Source organism: Toxoplasma gondii, chromosome VI (genome assembly GCF_000006565.2).
Source record: "Toxoplasma gondii ME49 chromosome VI, whole genome shotgun sequence".
Classification (NCBI taxonomy): domain Eukaryota; phylum Apicomplexa; class Conoidasida; order Eucoccidiorida; family Sarcocystidae; genus Toxoplasma; species Toxoplasma gondii.
Genome location: NC_031473.1, coordinates 3,435,200 through 3,459,775, shown reverse-complemented (window position 1 = coordinate 3,459,775; position 24,576 = coordinate 3,435,200). Strand labels below are relative to the sequence as shown.

The 24,576-nt window shown below is 55.7% G+C and overlaps 3 protein-coding genes across 3 annotated transcripts; 1 reads left to right on the top strand and 2 right to left on the bottom strand.

The window, feature by feature from the left end:
• Positions 1 to 61: 61 nt before the first annotated feature.
• On the bottom strand, positions 62 to 13,970 carry TGME49_244700 (NAD(+)/NADH kinase domain-containing protein). The gene is made up of 8 exons (XM_018780726.1): positions 12,134 to 13,970; positions 11,339 to 11,467; positions 10,742 to 10,811; positions 9,691 to 10,309; positions 8,390 to 8,610; positions 7,578 to 7,779; positions 2,411 to 6,735; positions 62 to 1,354 (listed from the first exon to the last, which is right to left on the bottom strand). The coding sequence occupies exons 1-8, from the start codon at positions 12,796 to 12,798 to the stop codon at positions 1,115 to 1,117; spliced, it is 6,471 nt and encodes a 2,156-aa protein (XP_018637562.1). The 5' UTR covers positions 12,799 to 13,970; the 3' UTR covers positions 62 to 1,114.
• Positions 13,971 to 14,451: 481 nt separating this feature from the next.
• Positions 14,452 to 17,987, bottom strand: TGME49_244690 (hypothetical protein). Its single transcript, XM_002366917.2, has one exon. The coding sequence runs from the start codon at positions 17,514 to 17,516 to the stop codon at positions 15,645 to 15,647; it is 1,872 nt and encodes a 623-aa protein (XP_002366958.1). The 5' UTR covers positions 17,517 to 17,987; the 3' UTR covers positions 14,452 to 15,644.
• A 203-nt stretch (positions 17,988 to 18,190) lies between these two features.
• On the top strand, positions 18,191 to 23,773 carry TGME49_244680 (hypothetical protein). Its single transcript, XM_002366916.2, has 2 exons — positions 18,191 to 21,443; positions 21,906 to 23,773. The coding sequence occupies exons 1-2, from the start codon at positions 18,572 to 18,574 to the stop codon at positions 23,456 to 23,458; spliced, it is 4,425 nt and encodes a 1,474-aa protein (XP_002366957.2). The 5' UTR covers positions 18,191 to 18,571; the 3' UTR covers positions 23,459 to 23,773.
• The last annotated feature ends 803 nt before the right edge of the window (positions 23,774 to 24,576 follow it).

The window sequence follows — 24,576 nt, the reverse complement described above, 5'->3', positions numbered from 1 at the left end:
GTGAACCAGCGAGAGAGAAAACGCACTACTACGACCGCCAACGACAGAAGTCACAGAAGATCACGGATTGAACGTTGTAATTACTCCAGCGGTTCGTTCAGCATGGTAAGCGCGGAATAAATCCATGTGACATGGAGGATGCAGAAACGCGCGTGCGACGACCACTATCTGAGGCTGTTAGCACGCAACGGGAGAATAGAACAGTTTGTACCACACGTAGCAAATGCTGAAGTGGGTCTCGACTGGTAAGAGACAGCTGACCCCGCGATGCTGAATGAGAAAGATATCCCGGTGTGGCCGTCCACTGGGATGTCACCGAAACCCAAAATGTGAATCGAGAGAAAGGAGCGTTTCCTCCAAACGAAAAACGGGAGGCAACAGCAGGAAAAACAAAGTATACTGGATGCTGCATTTCGGAAACAACACTGTTCCCTTTCACCCTGTGCAGAACACGAAATCCGCCTGCTTTTGCCGAACAGAGGCCAAGACCGATTCACTCCAAATCCGAGAGGCACTGACTTTTCCCGTCAAATGGCGTTCAAAAATGCCGAACCCATTTCCAAATTGCTCCTTGCTTTAGCCGTAGACTCTCCGCACGACTTGGGAGCAAAGCATGCAGCTGACTGACGCCTGGAACACGGACTGTTTTCTACAAGTCTGCACCCTCCACCACTCAGAAGAGGTTACATCTCTGAGAATAAAACGTTTTTCCATTTTAGAGTTGTGCACTGCCAGTGCGTATTGTTGTTTCGAGGCGTCTCACACTGACAACAACGTCTCCTCCTCCGGTTCTTTCCTATCAGAGATAGAGCACCCGAATGTTAACTGCGCCTCGGTCTCTGTCTGCACCAGCTACACATGCTTTGCCTGAGTCCCCATTGACCTCGTGTCTGCCTGTTCCCCTCTTTCTCTTTTTTGACGCAAATCACACCATCGCTCGCGCCTCCTTGCCGCAAGGCGGCTTCCCTGTTACTGCCCCTCAAATCGACCGCGAAGAGCACTTTTAGGATTTAGGGTAAACTGATTTACCACGACTTCCTACGCAGACACATGCTCTTCACTGTCCCGTTCTCTAGACTAACTGTTGTCTTCACTGAACGTGAAAAAAGGTCTACTATTTCTGAGTGGGCCTTGACGCGTGGGGGGGCACCGAAGAGTCCCCGGTGGAAGACTCCTGCGGTAGTTGTCTCCTGGATCGACATGGGTTTCCATGAGCGCCTCGAGGCGTTGTAGACAACAAAGGACTTTCTGCTGGACTCACCAGCGGGGTCGAGGCAGACGAAAACGAACTCAAATCTTGCACATCTCGAAAGACCTCCGAAGATTTCCTCCCCGACCGCGACACCAGACGAACCTGAGGCATCAGAAAGAAAAGCCGCACTTCGAATGGGCCTCTAAACGAAAGTGGAGCCTTGTCGCTTCTACGACAGAAACGAATCGTAGCCTTTTCGACGACGAAATCCGGAAAAAGAAGCAATAAGCCACTGCTCCAGAATGGGCAATCCACACTCTGTGCCTCGCCACACATGGAGAGTGCGACCACAGGGGAAGTCAAGATTTGCGAAACGCGTAAGACCTCAGCTTCCTACAATACTTTCCATGGAGGCGAAACTGAAGGTCTCACCAGAGAGAGAAACGCAATCGAGTGAACAGGATGAGGGAAGAACTGAACGAGACAACCAGTGACACCTGCTCGCGGCCTCAAAAAAGCCTCGCATCCGCAAACGAGTCGAAAAAGGTGCGAAACGTGCAAACGTTTCAACAAATGAAGTGTCATAAGCTATCTTTTTTCCGCACGGTAGACAAGCAAAAAAGCCTCAAACGAATCACGTACCTTCGACAGGTAAAAACCGAGGAACATAGATCGTCCGCAGTATTCGACTCAGACAAACCCCCAAGAAACACAGATGCAAAAAAGCTGCCCGACCTTCCGTACAAAGCCGGCGTAACCCAAGAAAGATCATGCCTACACTCATGCAATGAAAGTGTCAGCTGATACGCCCATATTGTCTCTGTACAAGGGATCCGCGATCCACTGCTGCAGAACTCCACACGAATAACAGAGATACGGTAATCCCTAGGAGGCCGCAAACCCAACAGGACTGGCCGCGCGCCTCCGCGGAGCCCGCAGCGATTGTCGCATCCTCTTTGAGTACTACACGAGTGGATGATTTCTTGCTTTTGTGACAGCTTTTGCCAAAGTGATAAAAAACAAGATCCACGGCTGTCTGCACTAGGGTGTGCGTATCTGGTAGGTTGCCTTTTCAGAGAACCTTCTCTTGCACATTTGGCAAAAAAGTGACTCTACGCCGTCTCGTGAACTTTAGTGGGTGGCGAAAAAGGGAGGTTTATTTCGTCTTTTAGGTTCGCGAAGAACGGCTGATGCCTGTGGGACTCTCCCGCTGCGTACCATCGTTGTGCACTCGCCAGTGGGGAGCATGAAGACCGAAGACTTTCGGGACTTGCCGCCGCGACTTCCACTGCTTCTGGGCTCCACGCAGAGGGGTCGAGTGACCCCAGTCGTTTGTCTCATCCGTCCGGTTTCTGACCAGATTCTTCCCTCTCTGTAGCCGAGTCGCCTCCAGGGCCGCTTTCCTACAGATCCCAGATTATTGTCGCCTTCTTCCACTTGCTCCATGCGGCTTTGCTCCTCTTCTGGGAAGGCCGCGAGAAGGGCGCCAGCGCTGAAAGCGCAGCGAGGCAGAGCCGGCTTCTGTGCTTGTGGGGACGCGAGCCACGGCGGCCTCTCCTCGCTCGGATCCAGACATCGAGATCCCGAAAACGACGAGGGAGAAGACGCAGAGAAGCTCAGATTCGGCGGCAAGCTGCTGGCCGTGAGCAGAGCGAACTCCGGCGAGGGAGGCGCAGAGACACTGGGCGGCTGCTGAGGTGACGTGGAACAGAACTTTGGACAGAAGGAAGAGCTCGCGAGAAGACCGGCGTTCCGTGGGGCGTCCGCAGGCGCCGAAACTCCGAGGAACGATCTTGCGGTCGAGGAAGCGGGGAGAGAATCGGAAAACGCACGGGGGCCGTCGGACAGCGGCCTGCTTGCCCCAGCGTCGATTGCAGGAAGCAAGGACTCCTCTTTTTCCGTAAAGTGAGACTTCGCTTTTCCTCCGACACACAAGTCCTCGGAAAGCTGATGGGAAAAACACTCCCTGGAGAACGACTGCTGTCTCGGTGGACTTGAGAACGACGACCGAAGTGAAGCCTCGCTCCCCCCTCGTGCAAGCACACCGAGCAAGGCGTTCCCGCTCCGACAGGGCGAGGTGTCTCCTTTCTGTGGGGTTTCACCCCTCACCTTCGGGGACAGCGAACGAAGAGCAGGCAGGCGTTCGGTGACAGGCGCGGGAGAGTCGGATCCGACGGTTCGCTCTCGTTCGCCGAAACGCCCTTGCGCACACAGCGAAGATGACCAGGGCGGACAGGAAGGTGCAGAACGATACACGGACTCAGAGGAAGATCGAGACGAAGAATCAAGTGACGCCCGAGAGAGAGACGGAGAAGAGGACTGGGAGAAAGACGTAGACGAAGACTTGAACAAAGACCGAGATCCACCTCGGGATGAAGCACCGTCGTTGCCAGGCGCAGCAGTTGAAGAACTGATAACCTTAGGCGTTGATCGTGTCGCGTTCACCTTTGCAGAGAGACACTCTGCGCATCCGCGGGCCTCTGCAGCCTTCTGCAAGTCTGACGCCTTCGCGGCCAGCGGTGTCTCTGGAGCGTTCGTGGGGTCGTGAGGGATACGGCGTTCTTTCGACGAAAGAGAAACAGGCGACGGCGACGGCAGCGACGCGAAAGCAGGTGAGGCGACAGCAGGTGAGGACGAAGACGCACTCGACGAGGACGAAGAAGTGACAGAAAGTGAAGCCTCCCTCAGGACAGAGGAACTGTTTTCTTTTCTCGGCAGGTCGCTTTGATCGACTCGCCACCTGCTCAGGGTCGCGAGACCCCGCGCCTCGTCCGCTCTTTCGTCGTCACATTCCAAGCTTGGACGTCCCTCTTGTTCTCGAACGTCCGCGGCTTGCTGACTCTCTGCTCCAGTGTCTGTTGTCTCTCTCCGTTCCTCATCCGACAAGACGCTTTGGAGTTCCTCTTCACTCCCCGGCTCCAGCTTTTCAATCACGGCCTTCTCAACCTGAGAGGACCGTGGCGATAGCGAAACCTCTGCTCTCTCTCCCACCGTCAGAGACGCTTTCTGACTCTGCTCCTTCGTCTCCCTGCTCTCCTTGCTCTCGGCCCTTTCTGTTTTCTCTTCTTGCTCGTCCGTGTCCAGCGAGACGGCTGTTCTCTCTGCAGAGTGTCTTCCGGCTTCCGATGCTCGGCGGCTCTGTCTCGTTTCTCTCAGGATTGCTCTGCGTGTGAAAACTTCTTCTGAGACCCGCGTTGCGTCGAACCTGCCTCCCCAGTCCTCCTGCGCCCCCGGCACAAGACACTGACCTTCTGTGAAAAACGTTGAACTCGGCAGTTCCAGGCCATTTCGAGTCTCCACGTCTTGCCTGTTTCCTCTTGGCTCGGAGGCAGGGGCGTCGGGAATTCTCGTCGTGTTGTGCTGATACACGGCCTTTCTGTCGCATCTGTAGATGGTCAATTCGCTTCGTTCCTGTTCCTCCAAAGACCATGTTTCTCTTGGATGCCCTTCAGCTTCTTGTTCTTGCTTCACGCATTCGCTCGGCGAGTGCCTGGTCTCTGTCTCTCGCTCTCCATTCTTTTCTTGTGTCTTCAGAGAACCTCTCAGATCTTGCTTTGAGTCCTCGGAAGAAGTGCGAGGAAGGCGCGTCTCCTCGACACCTTGGCCGCTTCGTCGTTCCCCAGCCGCTTTTTCCATGTCCCTTGTCTTCTTTTCGGTTCTTTCTCCCGCTCTTCGCCTCTCCGCTTTCCTCGCTGTCTCTCCGCCATCTTTACTGCGTCTCGGCCGTCTTGAACATCCTTCTTCGCTGGGTTCTGCGTCCTCTCTCGGATCTCCTTCTTCTCGCCACGCACCGTCTTCTCTCTCTGCCCATTCGCTCTCCTGTCTGCTCGTTCGATGTCTTCTTCGGCTGATTTCTCCTTCTTCTCCGTAGGAAATGACGCGGTGCACACGATGGTGATTTACCTGGTGTCGACTCCACTCGGCGAGGGGAAGGCAGCGACCTCGCTGGCGAACGACCGAGCAGTGAACGCAGAGCAAAGCGGCTGGGTCCCTCCTTTTCAGCGCATCCTCGCCATCCGACCTGTCTCGTTCTCCACCCTCTTCGCCGCTTCTTCTCCCCTCTCTCGCCGAATCGTCTGCGTCCAACCACACCCGCTCACCTCCGCGCTCCGCCCTGCACTCGCGACCTCTCGCTCGACCTCTCCAGTCAACCTCGCTACCCTCTCCAGCTTCTCCTCCTTCCAGCTCTTCTTCTTCGGTTTCGTCGCCTGCGTGCTCTCGCTTGTAATCCTGACTGAACCTGAAACTGCACACAGTTCGGCTGAGGGCCTTTACAGGCTCCGAGGCCCAGAGGAGGCTTTCCGGACTTTCTGGCGAGCACGACTGCAGCGACGAAACGCGGAGAACAGGACCCCTGAGAACCTCGGGAGAGCGCTGCTTGGCCAGCCTCGGCCCCTCACGCCGAGAAGAAGATGGCAGGCTCCTTGAAGGACTCCCCGTCCACGTCTGCTGCTCAGAGCACGAGGCAGAACGCGCGACACTCGACGGAGCCTGCGGTCTCTCTGCCCCCGCGCCCAGATCCCCAGGAGCCGCAGAGAAAGCCAGACTGTCCCCGTCACGCGTCCCCCGCTCTCGACCTCTCCAAACAACCCCCGCAAGTCGTGATTCAGCTCCACCGCACTCACAGGCGTCTTTCGACTTTTCTGGACTCACGTCCTCATGTCGCCGCGAATCGCGAGAGCGACAGAGACTCGGAGCGCGGGAGGCAGAGCCGGAGGCGCAGGGAGAACGGTGAACCTCTCTCTGGACGTCGGCGCGTCGTCGGCTCGGAGGTTGCTGTGGCGGGAGGGGAGAGGCGAGTAGAGACGCTGCAGAAGAGCAGGAGAGACAGGAAGAACAGGAACAAGGAGAAGGAGGGCGGCGAGGAGGCGCAGGACGATATGACGACCTGCTTGGATCGACACCGGAGGACGCAAGAGGAACACAGTCTTTGCCAGACATGCCGTCGTGCTGGCGCTCTCGGCCCGGTCTCGTCTCTGTCGCTTCTTCGCTCGTTTCATGTCTTCCAGCCGCGTCAAAACATGTCCGTTTGCTCGGTTCTCCCCCTGGCGCTGGCTGCAATGCGACAGTCGAAGGAGTCTCTGAGGACGCACAGCCTTGAGAGGCCGCAGCCCCAGAAGGCAGCGAAGCCGATCGCGTCGACGGAGGAGGCGAGAACGACTCGGCGAAGCAAGACGCAGAAGACGTCGACAGAAGCCGTCTTTCCCCCTCTTCAAACGCATGTAAAGGTCCTCGAAGCAAAGAGGAAGTGGCGACCTCCGAGAGGCGCGAGGAGCTTCTTGTTCGTGGGCAGTGCACTCCGCATTGTCGCGGCGAAAGTTGGTTCGACTCGTCGCTTGATGACTGACTTTCACTTTCCTCGACTTCTCGCTTCTCGTGCGACTCTCGGCCTCCTGCGCGCCATCGGCTACGGCAGGAAAGGCTTTCGGGGCTTTCCCCAGAGCCGCCGAGACCACCTTGGCGAATTCGCAAATTCCAGTTGAGACCTTTTTTCAGAGACTCCAGCCAGGTGTCTTGACACGAAGCCGGGTGCCGCGCGACCACTGACAGAAGAGAGCCAAGAAGGATAAGGACGAAAACCAGCGAAATGGGAGAAAGAACTGGGAAGTGAAAAGAAGCGGGGACCCATTGAGAGAAGGAGACGAAGGGAAAGGAACCAGACTGAGCGATGCGGAGGAAAGAACGGGAGGGAACAAACGGCAGAGTGAACATGCAAGAAGACGGGCAGAATTTTGGAAATGTATGAAAAGAAGCAGGATAACGGATTTTAGGCTTTAACCCAAAATGAAAATGGACGTGAATGCAATTGAAGCAAGCAGGGAAAAGAAAAGTGGAGGGACAGACAACCGAACGCGGTGACCCATGGACGGGAAGGAAGAGAAACAACTCCGTTTGCTCCTCGTCATCCCCTCCGGAAATCAGCGAAGATGTCCTCCAGCGGAGGTGCTCTCTTCAGTCACAGTCGAACTGCACGCAAAGCGACGCGCGGAGTTGCCGTCGTCTCACACCCTGCAGCTCGCCTTGGACTCGTGCCTCTCACTCTCAGCTTCGTGGAAAGGATAACAGCCACAACGAGACGAGACGGGGACGAACTCCTCCAAAGAACAGCAGAATGTTCAAACGCGGAAAAAATACCAGGAAAGCGATTTACTCAAGACGGCGAAAGGGCGCGAGGAGACACTTGCCGTCGACGCAGGCCCACACCGAGCGCCAGCTTAGAAACGCAGACGATCGGAGTTTACTGCAGAGCGTCGAACACAGAAAAGCCACCTCGGAGGTGATTTTTGTTCCCCCAAAAAAGAAACAGCGAAACCCCAGAGAAACACAACAGCTGACGAACGCACTGTGCCTCCACCGGGCCTGCACTGTGTGCGTCGTTGCTCACTTGGAAATGGGAAGGCAGAGAGAGAAACGAGGACGGAGACACCGCGCTTCACCTGCGTTCGCGACCGACCATCTACCGCTATCCAAATCGATCCGCGGGCGTCCTCAGGCGCGACGATTCGTAGAACGACAGAGTCGGGGAGAATCAGAGGACGAAACGAAAGAGAATGCGGACAAATGGGGGTGAATAAAATACACGGAACCTGAAGGAAAAACGCAAAAACGCTCATCGTCTCGCCTGCAACGTAGAACGACACACGCGGGCTTCATATCTATATCTGTAATCATTTATTCGTATATATATATATATATATATATATACATATATGCATATATATATATATATATATGTATAGGCATACGTATGTTGATGTATAAACGTGCAAGAGAAAGAGCTGAGAGGATTGGAATGTACAACGCATGCACACATCCATATATATATATATATACATACTTCATGTTAAATTCTCGTCATCAGCTGATATTTCCCTCTTCTCTCTTTCCCCTCCCCTGTTCTCGCTACATGTTCTTCTCTTTGCTCTCGTGTTTGATGCGTTTTCTTCGTCCACTTTTTTCCTTCTTCTGGGTGCCTCTTTCGTCCCTGTTGCGACCTGCACTCCCCTTTGATTCCTTCCGCCCTTCTGCCTCTCCGGACACTCTGCGTCTGCTTCAAAGACGTCTCCTTTCCCATGAGAATCGGTTCCTCTTTTTCTTGGAAACTCGTGATGCGAAGTTTCAGAGAGTCAAGCGGAGCCTTCTCTCTCTCCAATTTTTCCACGTCTTCTTCCTCTCTCTCTCTGCTTTTCAGCGTACCTTGGGATGCACCATCGATCCGCCAGCGGACATCGAGTACGCCGTCGAACCTGTTGGAGTCGCGAGGATCAGTCCATCGGCGGCGACGGTGGTGAAGAAACAGTCGTTGCAGTAGACGTCTAGGCTGCAGAGATTCGAAGAAAATCCTCGGTCAATGACGCACTCGTTGAACGCCACAAACGACTCCAACACCACCTCCTCCGCCGAGAGCAGACAGACCTCTGCAAGAGCCGCAGCGACGCCAGAGAGACACGAGGGAGACATTTGGACGCGACGACCCCGAACGACGGAGAAAAAAGAGAAACGAAGGCTGAAACGCGGACAACGGTGGAGTGGAGCGGGTGTCGTTCGAGCGCTTCGCAGAGGCGCCAAGACAGCGTCTCCAACTCAGAGATGAGAAGCCTCTTGCGACGCGACGGGGGCTTGGAAACGCGTCAAAGAATGGGTCCGCATCATTTCGGTGGAGGGCGACAAACGCTGGGTTCCTCAATGCCGACAGACGCGTGTGGACCCTCGCCTCCAAGACCCCACCGTCGCGCGACGCAGGACAGACTGGAAGCGTTGTCAACTCACGCGAGAGTCTTTGCACTGCAACGCCAGTCAATACAAGTGTGTGGAGTTTCTAGCTACCAGAGAACCGTGACCAGCACAGCATGCGTGGAAGAGGCTCAATGCTTTCAGTGGAGTATCCAGTCACTGGGAACCGCCGCAAATCGATCCTGCATGCATCAGGCCTTCGCGGGAATCTCCCAAAAAACGTTGACAGACCTCGACAGACTGAGTCTCGACTTGCAGCGCTGTCGAAAGACGTCGGCCCCGCAGCACCCTGGAGTTCAGCGCCTTCGCTGTGGGGAAACTTGTCACTTAAACCGCTAAACTTCTACAGGCTGAGCAACGCTTCTTCTCCTCCCGGGATAGGCCCTCAGACAGCTGGACGGCGCAGCTGGTGCACAGGAGGAAACGTCGAGAGACGAAAGGCTTGCCAACGCGTTTCTACACAGTTCGACTCCTGACTGTCTACTTTTTAGATCTCCCTGCTGCGTAGTCGCGATGTCCTCCGGTTGCCTGTCCTCAAATACACCTTCCTCTTGACCTCCTGGACGACCGCCAGACGCTAACACGGAGACGCCAGCTCGACAACGTAAGATGCGCAAAATCGAAGATCTCATGACTACAGCAGGGGAACTCTACACTATGGTTGTGGGATATACACTGTAGATGAGACATTCACGACATTTGTTACGTTTGCCTGTTTTCGTCGTCACCCGTGAGCGACCCCTCCTGGCTGCGCGCCTCCTTACTGAGTCTGCATCTGAGGTTGACGGAGAATTCCTTCCGGACTGTCATTTCCGCCAGCTGCCGGCGCGCCTCCTCGAGCGAGAAGCGCGTCAAGTAGCCCAGACTGCCCATGGAGACGCCGAGGACCGGCGGCACACTGGCTGCGAAGAGCCGCGAGACCCAAAGCATCGTTCCATCTCCGCCCAGAGCGACGACGAGGTCGACGGCCTCGCTCAAATGCGCAGGCGGTCCTGGAGAAGACGACCTTTTGCGCGTTCGCCGTCGCCTCGCAGACGTAGAAGCACCCGGCCAGCGAGCGCCCTCACACGCAGAGGCAGAGGCAGACGCGTCAGGGGGAGGGATCGAACCAGCTCCTGAATCTCGCTGAGAAAACGAACAGGAAGAAGCGGAAGAGGAGGACGGAAGACAAGACGACGAAGACGAAGAAGAGGAAGCATGAGAAGGGGATGCAGGGACGAAAGGAGAAAGGTGCACAGAGGGGGCGGAACGAGGAGACGGAGACGTTCTTGACCAAGCAGAGGCAGGAGAAAAGACCGAAGAAGACGTCCGGCTAGAGTCTTCTTCTTGCCGTGGACTGCAGGCGCTGTCGACCCAGGTCTTGAGGGGAATGGCGTTTCGAGTCTGGGGAGGAAGGAACGGACACAGAGAGCATCACCCCACAAACTGAAGGCCCTGCGCGAGAGAGGAGCTCGAGAAGCAGTTCGAAAAACGAAAAAAAAACTCTCGCGCACGCGCAAAAGGTCGAGGGAAACCAAAAGATTCAACTCGACGGCATTTCGAGGACGAGTGACGCACAGAGGACGAGCAAGCTCCTTTCTCAAACAGACGGGCACAGGAGTTGACAGGACGATAGGGGGACAAAACCTGTTTTCAGAAGAAAAAGAGAACATATCGAGAAAGAGTAAGGACGCGCATGCATATATATATATATATATATATATCGGGGATGCAGAGAAAGAAGCAGACGACAGCCGCGGAGAAGAGCGAAAACCCAAAGTGACGTCAGAGATGGATGAAGGGAAAAGCGAGAGAGACACGCTACAGAAGTCTTACTGCAGCTGCCATTTCCTCCGCGGCCGACGGTTCAACGATGACTGTCAGACCCAGGTCGCGATGCATGTACCTGTAATTGACAAAAGAGAGAGAAAAGCAGCAACTTCTGTTCTGGGACCTGCTGAAAAACATGCAGACACGCTTGGAGACATGTTCCACCTTCTGAACTTGCCCGTCTTCAAGACGCGATAGGCAAGGACTTCCTTGGTGCAGCTGCAGAACAATTTGAGTCGAGGAGATCTCCTCCACTCCACAAGTGTCGAGTTTCTTCTTTTTCTCAACCATGTTGGAGACTCTTCTGCCTGCCTCCGTGCGGGAGCCGAAAACACCCACAAGCTCCGCTTTGCTGAGGTGTATGTACACCTGAAAAAGTCCGTGTGCCCAGCTCTACTGGGGTGTACGTACACCTGAAGAATCCCCAGACCCCGGTAAGTGAGAATCGTCCAGAGTTGGTTCCGTTCAGACGTTTTGGCGCGTGTCTCTTCGCTCCGGAAAGCGTGTGTCTATGCCGTTCGAAAGAAAGAGTCGCCGACGGGGAAAGAGAGGAAAGGAACCCCAGGATGAGGGGGAGGAGATCCAAACAGGGTGAACACTCACATAGCCAGCGAAGCAGCCTCTCGCGTCACAGAAGGCGAGCTGATGCGCTTGATGAGGAGAACAACTTTCGGCCTGTTGGTGAAGTAACACACCAGATCGGTCGTCCAGAAACGCGGAATGTAGTCGACCCTGCAGACACAGAAAGAAACATGCAGACACGCATGCGCGGGACTAGACAGACAGAGGCACCGAACGGTGGATGGATTGAAGGGAGATGCACTCAAGGACAGACAGACTGGGAGAGATGCCTGTACAGAACAACTCAGACAGGCACGTAGATAGGGGGCAACACACAAACATGGGCAGACACATAGGTGTAGACCGACAGGATTTCGTAAAAAGGTAATGGAACGAGCAGTGATTATAGATGACTGAGTGCATAGGTTGCTCCACGGTAACATTCCGATAGGAAGAAGTAGAGAAAGGCTGCAAGAATTATGAATACACATGGACGGATGTACACAGCAGAAAGATAGAAGGGGGATGCACAGAGAAGAGAGAGACGGCAGAGAGTGAGAAAACGGATTAAGAAGAGTCGGGTGAAAAACGAAAACACAAGTGAACAACGAGCTGCAGTCGCAGGATTGCTCCTCGATGCCACGAGAGGAGAGAAACAGCAACTGCAATGACAGTCCAGTGGTCCCAGCGCGATGAGACGAAAACGAGAAGCGCCGGACAGAGCCGCACATGAAGTCAGACGAGAGAAATCCCCGCGAGAAAGAGAGAGGAACCGACGTAAAGGAACCTCGAATTTGAAAAGAAAAAAAAAAATTGGAGCCCCTTGTCCGGACGTACTCCGTAACGCAGTAGCATTCCTCCTTCCTTCTCTGAACAATTTGGACTGTCGACCGAGACTTGGGCGTCTCTTCTTTATCCTCCATCTCTCCTTCCTCGTCATCTTCTCCTTCGTCTTCTTCCTCTTCTTCATTTCTTTCATAACCGCGAGTGTGTTCCCGCTGTGGCAGCCAGTCCTGGACTTGCACAAATGGGGCGTCTGAAAATCCAAGTTCTTTTTTTGCTTCCTTTGCTTCCTGTGCTGCTTGTTTTGCTTCTTCGTGTTCTTCTTCCCTTCCGTCACCGTGGTGTCTCGTTTCGCCTCTCCGATCGTCTGCTTCCGAACGGCTTCTTCTTTCTGAGTCTCGCATCCTTTCTCCGTTCTCTGTCTGGGCGAGTGCAGAGGCTTCGGGAGAGGCCTTGTGTGGCGCAGGTCTGTCACTTGTGCATTTTCTCTCTTGCTCCGCGCTCGAATGCACCTGTCTCTGTTCTTCTCCCTCTCTCCCCTCTCTCTCCTCTCTCTCCTCTCTCCCCTCTCTCTCCTCTCTCCCCTCTCTCCCCTCTCTCTCTGCAGACTCCCCCTCGGCGTCTCGACTCGCTTCCTGGGCCGAGGCGCTTCTCGGCGTTTCTCGCGAGTTGCTGCGTGAGCAATCGACAGTTTCCTCTCTCTCATTTGCAGCGTCCATCGCTCCTCTCAGACGCAAAGGAAAGGGAGCTCCGCTGCTTTCTGCCCACGACCTTCCTCCACCAGCTCGCCAAAGGGACGCCTGCCCTCAAAACGAGAGACAGTTCCACCTTGCGGAGCTCGGCCTCGAACGCGCGTTCTTGTCTCGGTCGCGTTCTGCGGATCTGAGACTTCGCAGACGAAGCGCGTCGTCCCCGCGAACCTTAGGAACGCCCTCCCTCTCCTCGCTGTGAGGTGCACCGCGTTGGTTCCAGCAGACGCAGAGGAAAACGGGGAAGCGTATCTCAGCAAAGATGGTTCGCGGCTCTGTGTGACGCGGTCGGGATCTGTTCAACCGCAAAGTCGAACGTTTCTGGAGACTTTCCTGGAAGGCCCTGCGGCGGACCTGCCCAGGACAGACTCCCTGGGAGTCGGCGTGGACATACACCCGAACGCGTTGCGTGAAGCGCCTGCTCGTTGGACTGAGCGGGAAGCCGCTCTTGCGAGGGGGACGGGGACTATCGATGAAGCAAGCGACGCCGCGCGAGCCTCGGACCGGAGAGCGTCTCCAGTGTGTCTTCTACGTGCAGATTCTACGCGACAACCGACAGCGCGACCGCGAGAAACGCAGAGAGAGACGCTGGGCTGCACAGAGACGGGGAAAAGCGGGAGAAAGACGACCAGAAGGAAGAAGCGAACGGCGGTGATTCTCTCAGGTTGAATCGGCAGAGGCCAGGAAGCTCGGATTCCACGCAAGTGCTCGAGTGTCAGCTTCGCCCAGCGACAAACCTGAAGCAGAGGAGAAGAAGGGTGAAGCGGCGTGGCGAAAAATACGAACAAAAAGGAAAAAGAAGGACAACGGCGGAACCTGAGAAAAGCGCGGCGAACTGCGAGGCTCCGGCCGCCTGACAGGGGGGTCAGGAGGCGAGGCAGAAGATGTTTCTTCTTGTCCGAGAAGATCCAGTTTGTTGACCAGAGTGAGGAGGAAGACTCACAGAAAAACTAGGAGAAAGCTGTGGGCAGAAACGCTGGAGAAAGTTGAAGTCAAGGTCCAGCACTTGAGAAAAGTGAGACAGGATCTGAGGCTGTGGCAGCGCATGTCGAGCGCCGCAGCGGCGCGGCGTCTCGAGAGCTTCACGCAAGCAAAGGAGATTGCTTGCGACAGACTTCACACTGGAAAAGGCCGAAAAAAAGCTGTTTCGCTTTAGCAAAATCGCAGTTTCGACGTAGAGCTTCGACTTCGGAAATGAGGTCCAACGGCTCCCCTTGGGCAGCGCATGCGCAAGGCACACACACGGGACAGGGGAGAGAAACTGCTTTTTTCTTTTAAGTTTCCCACAAATGCATCTTTTCTTGTCGTTTCTTCACTGCCTGACATCTGAATCCGGGGACGGGTCCGTGTTTAATCGAAACAGCGTGTCTTCTTCTCGATGAGCTATCTACGGCTCTGCAGTGCATATCTTCAGCGACAGCAGCGACAGGAGCAGCTACTTAAAATGCCGCTCTTTTGAGACAGTGTTTCTCGTTTAGGTCTTTGTTTCTCCGCTGACGGACTATCTGGAATTCGTGTGTCTATGCCGCCTGACCAGCGTTTTCACAGACTAGTTTGTCGAACCGAGAAAGAAACGGGGGACGGCGTTGCAACGGGGGCTCTGTGATCTCCGTTGACTCCAGAGTGCGCTTGAAATGTATTTCTGCTTTTTGCAGCCGCAACGCAAAAAACGACATGCGTTCGACCGTGTGAAGGCGCGTCTCTGTCACTCCTCTGGAAACGTTACTACCGCGGACTCTTTGCGCAGCCGCAGAGATCGAACACGGCCACCAACACAAGCCGTCTCAAAAAGTTTTGAATTTCCTTTCAAAAACACAGTTCAATCGATGACACACAGCCCCAGAGACAACAGTTATTCAACAGATTCGCGTTCAACAAGAAAAAGAATTTAGCTCTCTTGAGCACACTCGCACTCCTCAAACTCGCGCGCGACAGCCTGACAGTTGGCTCCTGCGGTTTCCACTGGAGAAGAAATCATACATGGACGAAACTAAGAAGAAGTCGCACATGGGTAAAAGGAGGAACAAGTCAAACATGGTAAAAAGGAGGAAAAAGCCACAAATAGACGAAAGGACAAAATACTGTGGCACACCAATAGAGGATCAACAGGCGTTTCCCCCAAAACCGAACGCGATCTGCTATTCGGATTGCCACTTGTAGCTTCAGTGTAGCTCGACCTCTTTGTCTGACTTCTCGGAACTACCGTGCGTACGCTGAGGAGTGCCCTTTTGATCGATCTGTGTCTGGAGGCTCTTGAAAGGAAGTCTGGCCTGCTTGGTGCGTTTGAGAAACAAGACAGCCGCGAGAGCTTCACAATGCTGGTCGAGACACCTTCGCTAGAGATCCTGCGAAGTCGAGGGAAGCGAAAGCACGACTGCAGAAGCTCTGTGTGCAAGTGGGGGGCCTGTCTGTGTTTCTGCGTTTGGTGGAGCAGCTGTGACAGAACCTCTACTTCTGTCTCGAGTGTATGGCGAAGACGTTTTCGAATGCGCCACAGAAACGATTTGACCCGTCAAGAGCGGTGACCGGCGAGCTGAGAGACCAGACGCTCCTTCACTGCGTCTGTGAGCGCGCGTCGGATTAGCTTCGTCGCGACGAAAAGCAACGGTTCAGAGGCTGCGATGCGTATCTTTCACACTTGCACAACCTGTGTCTCATGACTTGCTGTTTTCTTCCTTGCGTCCTCGGGTGTCAGTTTACATGCCCTCACATGAGGGACGAACGTCAGCGCCAGGTGGCGGGGAAGACATCGAAGGAGCAAAGTCCTCAGTCTCTTTTTTCGCCTCGTGCGTAGCTCGCTGGCAGCAGATGCCAACCTACTCCCTCTGGAACATTTCTACACACAAGGCACTCCCGCAGTTGAAGCACCGTTCGGCTTCGGAGCCCTCCGGTTGTCTCGCAGGCGCTCCAGCCTTCTTCTCTGTCCCTGCCCCTCGGGTCGTTGCGAAGCCCCCAGGCGGTCCCCAGACTGAGGGAATGTCCACCAGATGCTTGTGCACCGGGCAGTCCTGCGCAGAGCACAGGCAAACCTGGCTCAAGTGTTTGAGCGCAGCCTCTGCTTCCTCCGAGAGAGCCTGCGCCTGTCGTTCTGCGCCTGTCTGCTTCACCGCCTGCAAGGACTCTCCCAGAGGCGCTGGAAGCGACGCGGCTGTCGGCGACCCAGGCTCGCGCTCCGTGGGGCGTCCGGCGGCGGTTCGTTCCCCGGATTTCTCCCGCGCGAGCGCTGCTGCTCGGAGTAAGAGAGAACTGTTCACGATCTCCAGGACCCGCGCTGCGCGCTTGCCGTTGCATAGCACCACTGACCAGCGACCGAAGGTGCATGTCAGCGCGTCCTTCGAAGGACCGTGGGCCGCTGTTACGGGCAAGCAGGTACACTCCGGCAGAGGCTGAGGCGCCGGGGTGTCGCGGCTGTCCCTCGTTTCGGAGTCTCCGTCGCTCCCAGCGGGTCGCTCACGCGCGAGAGCTGGCGGCGCGTTGGCGAAAAACGACTGGCGCAAGTGCACATGCAATTTCTTCTCCACCATCACTTCTCGCACGACTTTGTGGTCCTCGAGCAGGCGCCCGAAAGGTTTGCCGGCTTCGACGACTGCGGCGCGGACTTTCTCCGGCAGAGCCTGCAGACGCACTAGGAGCAGGCCGTACGAAAAGGCCGGGCCGATGGCGCCGCCGGTGTCCGACCTGCTGGAAGGCGTCCGCGGCAAACTCTCAGGTTCCTCCCGGACTGTCTGCAACGCTCGACTGCTCTCAGGTTCACCCGACGAGGGCTGAGAACTCGCCTCCCTTGGCGCAGAGGCCGCAGCCGCTGACCTCGCGAGCGCGGAACAAGGAGACACATGCAAGGTGATATGCCTCAAGTAGAGGGAGTCCCCGCGGGAGCTTCCGGCGCCGTCCGCCGTCCCCGCCTCCCCTTCGCCATCCAGGGCGAGGACCTGACGCCAGTCCTCGTCGCGGTGCAGCCTTTCCTGGAGGTCGGTCTTTCGCTTTTTTCCGGCTGGGCAATCGGTGCCTGCACTTGAATCGCGCGCGGCGCCGTCCGCAGGACCGTGGACGACCGCCAGTGTGCGAAGAAGCAAGTCCGAGTCACACAGGCGCCTCCCCACCAACGTTAGGTTGCAGCGATGCTTCAGCATCAGCCGAAAGACTGGGCAGAGAATCTCGTCTTGGCGCGTGTCAGGACAAGCCGCCGCGTCGATATCGCCGGAACTCGCTGCGAGGACTTCCGCAGCGCGGCTTCCGTCGCCGAGGTCACTGCTGCCAGCGGACGCTTCGCAGGCAGCGGCGTCGACCGACTCCGCAGACGCAGGATGCGATGCACCTCCCTTTGCTGCTGCGTGAGGCGGCGCCTCACGCATCTCATGAGACGGAAGAGATCTGCCGGGTGTAGCGGCCTCCCCGTCGTCGATGGCCCAGAACGAGGCAGCTGCGAACTGGCTCTTCAGCCAAGTCAGGCGACGGCCTTCCTCAGACTCATCCACTCCAGCGCAACTCGCTGCGCCGCAGCTGCTTGTTGCTTCTGCGGCTGCACCACTGGCAAAAGCGTCGCGTTCTGCCGGAGAATTCCCTGAACTCGTTTCTGTGGACGCCTCCGCCTCCCCCCACCAGCTGTACGAACTCGGCAGAAAAAACGGATTTGCCCGGGATCGCGCGACGCAGCTTGAAGCTGCAGCAGAAACTCCCGAGTCCTCCATGGTGCTTTGCCGCCAAGGTCCTGCGCCGTGTCCACAACCCAAGTCGGCCCCAGACGGACTCTTCTTGTGGAGGAAATGCTCCGAGTTTCCTCCCTCGCGCGTCTGGAGTGTCACAGTTCATGAACGGGATCTGTCCGCCTTTTCGCTCGCACAGAACAAGCAGTTACGAAGCCCCCAGCCCAGCGACCCCGAGGGGAAAAAGCGGCAGATGTCGCCGCTTCCTCGGGTCTGGCGCGTCCACACCGAAGGGAAAAATAGAACCGTGCCGCTTGTCTTCCAGATGGGTGAGGAAAAGCGGCAGAGGACACAGACCATCACACCCAGCGAGAGAGGCGAAACTCAGCATCCAGATTGGCAGACGCTGTGAAAGCTGGGCTCGGGTCACTTTGGGACTGCAGAGAAAAACACTGCAGATCCAGAAGAAAAGGAACTGAACGTGATCTGCTTTGGCAATCCACCCCTCAGCCCTGCACACGAACAAGGAACTGCGAAAGACACGCGATACTTCCGAACTCAGAGCTGGCACGATTTGCGACGAGAGACACCGAGAACGCCAGAGTGGTCTCGACTTTTCGTTGAGAGTTGCGTTGAGGCAAAAGCGGCGAATTCCTTCTCGCGTTCTTTTCCGACTTGGAGCCAAGGCGGGACCGCAAGGATTTCCAGTTTCTTCGCACGAAAAAACGAATTTCTTGTGGCGGAGTTGCCGCAGGTATTATGGAGGGAATGCGGTCCGAGACGTCGCTTCTACAGAAGCTGCCTGGAGTGTCTTGCGAAGGAGACACCACAGCGAAGCCGCTTCGGTGCGGGACGAAGGACTTCAACGTTGAAAATAATCTGATTTTTCAGTCTTGAAGATCCTTGAACTTTGCATGTTGAGCAAAAACAGATCCTGCAACGAAACACTCGACAAAGACTCCAGGAGAGTAGAAATGGATGTTGATTTCTCGTCTATGTCCCAACGTGAGGAGACAGCTCTCACAAAAAGACAGCATCGGGCGAACGTCGACCACAAGGATAGACACCCCGAAGCCTTGGAGAGCGGCAAGTGACAACGGATGTTGTTTTTTTCTCCCTTCATTGTTTCAATGTTTGGATGCTCAACTTTTGCTTCCGATCTCCCATCTCTGCCTCTTCCTCTGTTGTCTCTCTCCCCCTCTGTTGCACCTCTGCTCGGTGGCGTCGAAACTATCTGTCTTCTTCTCTTCCCCCCCGCTCCAATTCTCTATCTTCTTCTCTTTCGTTCTCTCGCGTCTTCTCCAGGCTGCGTCTCGCCTCCTTCATTCTCTGCCTGGTTCTTCGCTCCCTTCCTCGATCGCCGCTCTCTCTTTGCCGTCTTGCCCATCCCTTCCTGCGCGATGTCTGCTTCCTCAGACTCTCCGTCGCTGTCTCCTGAGGCAAGCGCCGCCTCTCGGTCTCTCGGGGACAGGGTCGCAGAGTGTCTCTTCAGCGTCTTTGCCAGCGCTGTTCCGAGACGAGGGAAGCCGGACGCAGCGACTGGCGAATGGACTGTCTTAGCAGGATTCGCGCTGGAGATTGGAGAAGAGGAAGCGGAGGAGAGGAGAGCACACAGTGAAGGTTGCCGCCTTGCACATCGAGAGAAGGACCAGCAAGAGCGAGAACAACTGCCTCTTCTTCAAACGCCCGACGTCACTCTTTCTTTCTGCTCGGACCCACAGAGGTCTCAGGATCCAGAGCTCCACCCAGTCAAACTGACAGGCGCACACCCACCTTCTTTTTCTTCTGCTTCCTTCTCCTCATCTCCCTCTTCGTCGTCTTCCGTTCATGCGTTTCGGTCATCGGTATTTTCCCCTCTGGTGGTGGCGACGGGGTCTCGCTGCATCGGGCGCTGTCGACTTCTTCCCCCTGCGAGTCTGCCTCTGCGCAGCTGCGCCCAGCATCCCCACGAGACGCAAGGCTTCCCTGACCTCGCTGGCAGGCTTGTCTCAGGACCTCCTTCGAACACTGTCGCCTGCGAAGCAAGCGACAGAGTTTCTCCAACTTCAACTGCTGTCTCGCCACTGCTCTACTGTCTCGACACCTCTCCGTCTCGGCCTCCGGCGTCGGGCAAAAAGACGGAGAGTCTCAAGAGCGCGAAGTGCTCACGGAGGGCGTCGTTGTCTCCTGAACGCAGGGACGGTCCTGTCTCTTGTCGTTCGAAGGAGAGGGACAAGGCGGCCGTCGTGGACCGCACAGAAGAGTCGCATGCATGGGCGGAGTCCCCTGCTTCGAACGCACCAGTCGGAACTGATGGAGGCACTCTGACGGTGCGTGGAGGCCGCGGCGGAGACTTGCAGCCTCTGTGTGAAGGCAGACGTTCCGACGCGTCTTCGTTTCTCTGTTGCTCCTCGTTTTCGCCCTGTGCGGGGATTCGCTCTGAAGAGACCTCGTCGGCTTCTCCCTCCTCGTCGCCGTCTTCTTCGTCGCCTTGTTCCCGAGAGTGCTCAAGTTCTTCCTGCGATGGTGCCTCCAGTGAGAAAATGAAACACAGACGAGTCGCGCCGTCGGAGCCTCCGATCTCTGTCGAGGAGGAACCCGCGAAAGACCCTGAGAGGCGACAAGCGCCCCCCGCGGCTTCCTTCGCTTCTCCCTTCCCGCCTCAGGTGTACAGACAGTGGACGCAGGGAAGCTGCGTCTGCGTGCATGTCTCCCATGCCGAGGTGCTCGCCAGGAGGGCGCTGAAGCGGTATTTAGTGCTCGGCATGCTCTCGCAGTTGCATGCGTTTCTCGGTGAAAGTCGCAGGCGAGTTCTGCGGATCCAAGAGACTCTGGCGGCAGTCGAAGCTTCGAGGGCAAGAACGAGGGAAACGGAGAGGAGTCCGGTGGCGCAGAACAGGCGAGGCCACAATCCTGCAGCCAGAAGAGGCGAAAGGGCATGCGACACTCTGGCGAGGGAATCTAAGGACGAAGAGAAAAAAGTCGAGCGCTTCGCCAGAGAGCAGAAAGAGGTCGAAGGAGGCGAGGAGGCGGAGCCAGGAGAGGCGGCGAGCCGAGGGAACCTTGTGGGAGAAGGGGAGATACAAGCGAGCGATGAAGATGCAGCTGCTGCAAGGGAGGAAGGTGACCTCAATACTAATTCAGTGCCGCATCTGAAGGCTGAAAGTCGGCTTCTACGCAACTTAACTGAAGACGTGCATGCGCTAGCTCTTTTTCTTCTTCACCCTTTTCCATCTTCTCTCGGTTTCCTCTCTTCTTCGCAGAATCCGCGCTGCTCTTCACTTGCTGTCACCGGAGAAGAAACAGGATCTGGAGGACTGGGTCTCCCGAGCGGGCGCCAGCCGGGCCGGAGTCAGCGCGACGACGAACGCGTAGCCAAGGCAGGAGACAAAGTCTGGATCGAGTTCGTTCCGCTTTCTCTCAGTTTTCGAACGAAAGGGGACGTGCGTCTCCACTTCTACGCCTCCATGGCGCCCTGCGGGGACGCCGCGGTCGCTCCTCGCGACGTCGAAGACAAAGACCTTGACGAAACTGGAGAGGGCAGAGATGGGGGAGACGCGGAGACCGAGAGAGAAGGCGACGCGCGAGGAGCGAAGCGTGGGGAGTTCGTCTCTGAAAAGTCCGCGACAGGCAGTGGGCTTCACGAAGGCGAACCACATGCAGTTGGAAGTGCAGAGACAAAAGGAGACGAGTGGACAAGGAAGGAACGGGAGGGAGACGACGAAGGTACAAACGGATATCCAGACGACACCGAGAAGCCAAGTGGAAGGCGTAACGAGCGAATCAGTTCCCTGGTTGAGAATGGAAGGGATCGAAAGTGTAGGCAGAAAAAAGAGCACAAGGAAAAGGATTCTGGAGTCGCTTTCCGATTTCGCCCGACAGGCGCAAAACCTGTATCGGTTGCAGCAAGAAGCGATGAGAGAACGAGTCTGCAGACCACGGAACAAGACCTTCTTTCCGTCCAAAGACGGGGCCTCCTGAGATTCAAACCAGGTATGTTCTGCAGGACTGGAGGACTCTCAGATGTTTCCCCGACACCGCTGTTTCTCTCGAATGCTTCCCGTATCGTGGGCGTCTGCTCCGACTCAGAGGGTTTGCAGTGTGGTGCCTGCTGTCTAGATCCAGGACGGATTTGGTAGCATCTGAGTAGCAACAGTTATCGTCATGCACGCCTACGCGTTTAGCCGGCGTGGAGTTCTCTTTTTTAAGTTTTTACTGTTTTACGTGGAAGTTCCACGTCATGTGAGGAGTGCGGATTTCGCGATTGCTCTTCCTCTTCTCGCGGTCTCTCCATCGGAGGGTGTAGCGGAAGGGGGACATATGTTCTTTGTTTTGATCTTTCTAGTCGTCTGTCGATGTCCGTCTGCTCTGTAAACCATGTCAGCATGCAACTGTCGACAAGGCCCACCTTCACATTTCCCCTCTCCGGCGTCGCCGTGTGTCTTTTATTTCCAGGGCGCAGCGATCTGCCTAGCCACTTGCGATCTGTGTCTCTGAGTTGCAGCGACAAGCTTTGGAGCTGGAACTGTCTCGGATGGGAGGGCGCTGTCTTGTCGCGAATTCTCTCCTCTCCACTGCTGCCGTTCTCCATCACCGTCGGCGAGGCTTCGGTCTGCCTTTCTGCTCTGAAACTGTCGTTGGTGTGTCGCGAAAATCCGCATCCAGAAGGCGGGGAGGAACGGGTGTCTGCAAAGCTTGCGCCCTTGTTACTGGCTTCTCAAAGCGCCCATCCCCGAGGGAATGTTCCCGTCCTCGCTAAAACGACAAGCGCAAATTGTTTTTTGGGCTCCCGCGAGGCTGCGGAGCGACGGCGAGCGACTGAGACCGAGAGAGTGTCGGCCGGCGGAGAGATGCGGAAAAACGCAACGAAGGAGAATCGAGAAAACGCGAGACAGAACCGGGCACTCGCCGACAAGCAGGGCACCCTTCGAGAGGCCAAAACAACATGCGAAACCGAGTTAAAGATGGGACAGGGTGGGAGACAAAACGGCGAGACCAAGACTGAAACAGAAGGACTGCATGGTAGTGGAAGCACACACCTTCAGGATCGATCAGGGGTATTCAGTCAGCACGAGCCGCACTCAAACACAAACGGAAAATTCGCGGTGGAACACCCGAAGACGCAGTTGCCAAAGGCGTCGAGTAGCAGTGCACACAGTAGCGGATCCCAAAAGAAGCGAAAATTGAAAGAATGGGAAGGAAAGTGTTCGCTTCCTCCCGTTCGGTCGTCCGGTCTCTCCATCGCCTGGCACCGGGCTCCTCTCAGCGAGTTCCCGCCTTGTTACCAGGCGCTTTTGTCGCCCGAGATCATTCAGAAAGACGCTGGCGTACCGGCAACTTGCGTAGCGGCACCTGTCAGGGGGTTTTCTGAGGCAGTCAAAAGCCAGGAAAACGCGTCTCTGTGCTTCTGCTGTTCGTTTTCATCGAAAACGTTTCACGAAGTCACAGTTGGCCGCAGTGGTCTGTTGCACCGGACATTTCAGAAGCGGGCAGAAAACTGTAGCTATCTTCACTCTGAACTCTGCAAGGCAAATCTAGGTCGTCTTTATCTGCATCTGACGAAACTGACGACGGACGAGTTGCCGCGCGTGCTGAGGGAGGCACTTGCAACCCTCGCTGCTGCAGCAGAGGAACTGGAGAGCCAAAGCGTTTCTGCAGTCGAGGTCTCAAACGCAGTTTCAGTCGCAAGAAAAGTGCTCAGTGAAGTCGGTGGCCGAGGGCTGGTGCCCTTGTACCGGGAGGAAGAAACCCCGAAATTCGGCAGAACCTACGCTGGGCCGAAAGAGAAAAGCCTTCATGTTAATGCGACAGAAACCAAAACGGCTACAATCACGTACGCCAGTTTGAAAGCGATGTCGGTCGAATATCGTGAAAGGAAAGCGGAATGGCGAGCACGTGGTGGAGGCTGGCACATAAAGGACCCAAGCTTCCAGTTCGACAACGCCATCGGAGAATTCGGTCCCGATCCTTTCGACTTCATCGTCGAGGATCTTTCAAAGGACTCTTAGCTGCGGCGTTCGATTAAACTGTCATCGATAAGAGCAGACTGGTGCTTTGGGAGTCGGCCTACTGGTCGTGTGTGGACACACTCTAGGCTTTCAATGAAGTTGGAAACAAGCTTGCCAGTTCCACTGTAATTACAATTCAGTCCCGCCATGGCGCCATGGCAATGCAAATGTGGAATGCATGAATGATGCTGACGAAGAAACGGAGGTCGTGTCATCAATCGAACTTGTTCTAGACTTTTTTCCTGAGGTTTTTAATTAGCACCGTACTTGAGGGAAAGGGTATGGCCGTGTTGTTGTGTGTGTGTATCGAGCGGCCAAGAGTTAAAACATCGCTCACATTGCGTCACTGAGGCTCACGCCTCCGTTTCGTGCTTTTCTCGTCCCGTAATATTGTCAATATGATTTGTTTTGAGGGACCAACAGAACGAGAAAAGAAATGTTTTGTCTTCAGAAGTTCCCAGCCAATAAATTGGTGTACCGCGCAACCCATCCGAGAAACCGAGCGTCCAAGGCCCGCAGGGTCTTACTTTGTAACAGTTAGACTCTAGGTCTCGGCAGGGGTGGTATGTTCTTCTTCGCCCATAAACTGAGAATAAAACCAGCTCCAATCATAGGAAGAGCTGTGCCATGTGTAGATCCGTCTGTATTTCGTCATCCAACACACCCTTCCATGTGCTGTTTTCCTACAGCTTTCCAGATTAGCAGGAGAGAAAAACCTGGTGCGTCTTCGTTCTTGCCCGCTGAGAAGGCACAGTTCATCTCATCACACACCTGTCCCTTTTCGAGGCAACCCCTGCATAAAGCTTCGAACTCCTTCGATTACTCTCAGTGTTCCGACGGCATGACGAACGCGTAGGTCCGCGTTCCGAGTTTTTCAAGTTATCCTTCCCCGGCGGGTACGAGGAACCAACGTCTAGTTAGAGCCAGTGTCATGGTAGATATCCGCGGACGAGTCACTCGGACACTCTGTTTCATTTTTGCGGAAAATCGCCGTCAGAAGTTCTCTTGTTTACGGGTACTGGCAGGACCCGTGTTTCTCATGTTTGCTAGCGGTCCTCGCATGTAGTAACGCACGGTGACCTTGCACCCTTTGTCCGGGACGGGCTAGTCAAACGTAG